This window comes from Sitodiplosis mosellana, unplaced genomic scaffold (genome assembly GCF_009176505.1).
Source record: "Sitodiplosis mosellana isolate CC-2019 unplaced genomic scaffold, AAFC_SMos_1.0 Smas_scaffold_3594, whole genome shotgun sequence".
Taxonomy (NCBI): domain Eukaryota; kingdom Metazoa; phylum Arthropoda; class Insecta; order Diptera; family Cecidomyiidae; genus Sitodiplosis; species Sitodiplosis mosellana.
In genome coordinates this window covers 5,147-9,717 of record NW_022598836.1, presented here as the reverse complement: position 1 = coordinate 9,717, position 4,571 = coordinate 5,147, and the positions used below count along the sequence as shown (strand labels likewise).

The 4,571-nt window shown below is 34.1% G+C and overlaps 1 protein-coding gene across 1 annotated transcript; it reads left to right on the top strand.

Moving 5' to 3' along the window:
* Positions 1 to 2,755: 2,755 nt before the first annotated feature.
* On the top strand, positions 2,756 to 4,010 carry LOC129571874 (ankyrin repeat, PH and SEC7 domain containing protein secG-like). Its single transcript, XM_055451747.1, has 7 exons — positions 2,756 to 2,759; positions 2,823 to 2,921; positions 3,171 to 3,269; positions 3,346 to 3,444; positions 3,517 to 3,615; positions 3,683 to 3,781; positions 3,858 to 4,010. Exons 1-7 carry the CDS (start codon positions 2,756 to 2,758, stop codon positions 3,902 to 3,904), a joined length of 546 nt encoding a protein of 181 aa, XP_055307722.1. The 3' UTR covers positions 3,905 to 4,010.
* Positions 4,011 to 4,571: the final 561 nt, after the last annotated feature.

Below are 4,571 nucleotides of genomic sequence, written 5' to 3'. Positions count from 1 at the left end.
TGATAAGAGATAAGGAGATAAAATCTTCGAAAATATTTGTAGTACTTGTCGCGCTCTACAATTTTGTCCCAGACAGATATCTCTTATCTCTTATCAGTTGCGCAAAATACGCGAAACACCGCAGATGACCGCGAAAAATACGGGTTTTTTACTTGTCATTTTTCGCGTAACTGATAAGAGGTAGGGGAAATCTGTCTTCAGCAAAGCTGTAGAAAGGGTTGAGCTCTACAACATTCCCGAAGACACCAACTTGTTATCTCTTATCAGTTACTCGAAAAACCGCGAAAAGCGCGAGTTTTTTCTTATCATTTTTCGCGTTACTGATAAGAGATAACAAGTTGGTGTCTTCAAAAATGTTGTAGTACTCGACCTGTCCTATAACATTGCTCAAGACAAATATCTCTTATCTCTTATCAGTTCTGTAAAAAATGATAAGGAAAATCTCGCGTTTTTCGCGTTTTTGGCGTTTTTTCGTGGAACTGATAAGAGATAACGGAATAGTGTTTGCAAGAATATTATAGTACTTGACATGCTCTACAACTTTGCTGCAGACACAAATCTTTTTTCTCTTATCACACTCAAGTTTTCATACAAAAATGCATTATGGGCACCGATTTTACGAACAACGTTAGAAAATACATTTTACGGTTTGAAGCTTAAAGGTCCTCCGTGGTGTGTGTTTTCCTGATAATAAGACCTTAAAATAGACATACTTCTGGTAAAAATGTATTTTTCCAAAAAAAGCCTTACAAAAGTAGTGATATCAGATGAAAAACCTTTAGACGAGGTTGAAATGGAGTGACGCTCCGTACGTGGATTTACCACTCAAAAAGACTGATATCATTTTGAGTGACGCTTTGACGCTGTATTACCTCTGGATACGAAGTTCAGATGTGTTTTTCGCATTCACTATTGTAAAAACTTATTTACAATAAGGAACAATATCGCGTCACGACTTTTGAATTTAGTCTTCAAGTCAAGCTTTAAAGCGTTTTGCCGTCCAAAAGTCGTGATGCGATATTTTTCCTTATTGTAAATAAATTTTCACAATAGTGAATGCGAAAAACACTTTTGAACTTCGTACCCAGTGATAATACAACGTCCTAGCGTCACTCAAAATGATATCAGTCATTTTGAGTGGTAAATCCACGCACGGAGCGTTACTCCATTTCAACCTCGTGTAGAGGTTTTTCATCTGATACAGTTTACTCATAGGGAAAGTGCCACAATACATTTCAAATGTATGTCATTTGACTACTTTTTTCAATCGTGTGTGGCTTGAGTTGAATATAATCAACTTTACACTAGCAGCTTCTCTGCACACACACATCGTAGAAAAGAGTACAAAAAGCATAGTATTTTGGCAAATGCATCGAGTAACCATTGCAAAACATCAATACGTAGTAACGGCCTACAGAGAAGCTGTTAGCGTCGTCGTAAAGTTGATTATATTCTAGTAAAACCATACACGTTTGAAAAAAGTTGCCGAAAAATTCAATGATTCAATGAGTTGGAATTGAGATGGCATTGACTGCTATGTGTCAAATGACTTACATTTGAAATGTATTGTGGCACTATATCTATGGTATACATTTCCATATTCAAATAAAGCCATTGAAATATTATCACATGAACAGCACAACGACATATCGTAAAATTTGAATCGCTGTATTTCCATATTCAAATAGCCACGTCGAGTGAACACCACTCACACTTTAAGAGTGGAAAATGGATGGATTAAATTATACCGTATGCTTTGAAAAGTATATAAGAAGATGCGTTCGATCCACATGTCCATCAAACAATTCGTCAATTCTTATCAATTGATACGTTTACAATAAACTTTTGATAGTTTGAAGCTGGAAAAATGCTGAGTCGAAGATCTTTCACACTGCTGCTCGTTGGCTTGGTGGTATCCCAGGTGAGTCGGCCATTTCAAATTTTCTGTCATTCGATTCTTTCAGTTAAAAATTTAAGATAAGTTTTCTAAACTATACGTTCGAAAAAAAAGTTCATTTTTGAAAGAATATCTAAACTGAGTCAACGTCACTTCTACGCTAACAGCAATTCGTACACTAATGAGTCAGTGTGACAGTTGGCGTGAGCGGACACAGTTTGACAGCAACGATCGCATTCATTGTTCCCAATCTAGTCTAATCACTTTATTTTATTTGCACAGTTCTTAATCGTAAATGTGAGTGGAACATCAAACTCAACGACTGATTCAGTAAAAGATATAGTCAAACGAATTGAAAGTCGCGGGAAGAATAACGGTGGGGTGAATCTTAGCAAATCCTCTTCCTCAGTTGTGAGTGGAGCACCTTCCGTGAAAAAAATAACAAAAGCTCTGGAGCATATAAAATCTGCAGAACAACCAGACGGTAAGATTGGAGCTCCATTTATTCATCAGTTTCCCTCACAAATTTCATATACAAAGCATTTTTTGGTGTATAACGAGTGAATTGGTTCCGTGAAAATTTTCCTGTGATCTGATCTTTGTTCAACATTGTTTATATACTTTGCGATATAAAATGTGATCTTCGTCACATAGGTGGGCTGAACACAGGTCATTTCTCTTGGGTTACAGTCGATGTAATATTTCTTATGCTATAGGAGGTAATGTAATTTCGATTCACTGATCTACATTTTTTTTTTCAATTTTCAGTGAATATAAAAGACACAAAGGGAAGAACAGCTCTGCATAGAGCTGCTGAGACTGGTAAATTTGAACATTCATGCATGAAAACATTCACATATGTGTACAAAAAAAATGAATTGTTCAAAAAATTAAATTAATTTCATTGATCTGAATTATTTTTCAGGTAATACGGCGGAAGCTTCAAGACTCATCGCTAAAGGAGCCGATGTTAATATTGGAAATAATTTCAAAATAACACCTCTTCATTTGGCTGCTTTCAATTGTACAGTTGAATATAGTTTTTTACACTAAAAAGCTTCATCATTCAACATCTCACTTTGATATTTTGTCAAAACTTTAGCTTTTTATTGTTTCACTTTCTATCACACAAATTTGTGTTGTTTGTACTAACAGTTTGTATGGAAAATGTCTGTTTTGACATTAAAACCATCACATATTTGCGATATTTTAGTTCGAATCCCATTGTGGGTGGTAAACTAAAAAGATTTCTTGGAACTGTGTTATTTTTCAGGTCAAAAAGATGTTGCTAAACTTCTAATTGGTAAAGGAGCCAATGTTGATAGTGCAGATCAATCGAAAGTGACACCTCTTCATTACGCCGCTAAGAATGGTAAAGTTGAATCTTTATTTTCACCACATAGGCGATTGGTCTTGATCTTTTATCTTCGATTTATAATATCTTTCAGGTCACAAAGATGTTGCTGAAGTGCTTATCAAGAATGAAGCCGATTTTAATGTCAAAGATGGTTTTAATTTGACACCTCTTTGTTATGCTGCTCAGAAAGGTAATGTTTGGTTTTCGTTTTCACTGAATAGGAAATCTTTAATCTTTTCGATTGAATTGTTTCATTTTTCAGGTCACAATGATGTCGCTAAATTTCTCATCGGTGCAGGAGCCAATGTTAGTATTGGAAATAATTTTAATTGGACACCTCTTCATTTAGCTGCCATGAATGGTAATGTTGATTATTTTTACCAAATAGGAAATTGATTTGATCTTCTTCATCGATTGATTTTCGTCAGGTCACAAGGAAATCGCTGAAGAGCTCATTAAGAATGGAGCTGACATGAACTTCCAAGATGTTTTTAATCTGACACCTCTTCAGTATGCTACTGATAATGGTAAATTTGAATATTTCCTTCCCATTAAATAAGAAATTGGTTTGATCTTTTCCATCGATCTGTATAATTTTTCAAGTCGTGAGGAGTTGGCAAAATATCTCAGAAAAAAATGGAAAAAAATGAATCAGCTGAATAATCGGATGACTTCCTTCGATTCCCGTACTCGATCATCATGTAGAATATTAATTTCAATACTTCTTTAACAATCTTTGACCATACGAATATGCAATATTCTACTTTGTTCGACCATCGAATAAAATTCTGTAAAAAAATCTCATTTTGTTTGTTTTTTAGCACTACATGAAATGTAGAGCTACTAATCTGCTTTTTTTTCTTAATTCTTTTTGAGTGATGAAACAAATTATGGTGAATTTGAATTTTATGCTCATATTTTTTGTTAAATTTAAACCAAAGGCAGTATATTTAAAAAAATAAAAATAAAACCAAGATCTTGTAATTCATTTTGCAAATAAATTTATTACCTCAAAGTTATTTTGATGAAATACATTTCATGTAGTGCGCCAAAAAATAGTTTGTTGTGAAACAACAAAATAGATTAAGTAACTAAAAACTCAAGAACGCAGAGCGGAGCGAAGCGAAGCTCTGCGGTCTTGTTTAATTTTCTTTTAGTATTAAGTGAAATATTTTTTATATTATATTATTTTTGGATTTGTGCAGCAAACATTTGATTCAATTTGCATTCAATTTGATCCAATTGCGCTACTTTCCAAACCATAGCGAAGGTGATGAACAAAGCACATTTGTACTGGTAAGTAGTTAATATAAGTTA

Bases quoted from the DNA above. Each gene is read 5' to 3' on its own strand.
- LOC129571874 (XM_055451747.1), top strand. The intron at 2,922-3,170 runs GTACAGTTGAAT...GTTATTTTTCAG, and splicing joins TCATTTGGCTGCTTTCAATT to GTCAAAAAGATGTTGCTAAA. The intron at 3,782-3,857 runs GTAAATTTGAAT...TAATTTTTCAAG, and splicing joins TCAGTATGCTACTGATAATG to TCGTGAGGAGTTGGCAAAAT.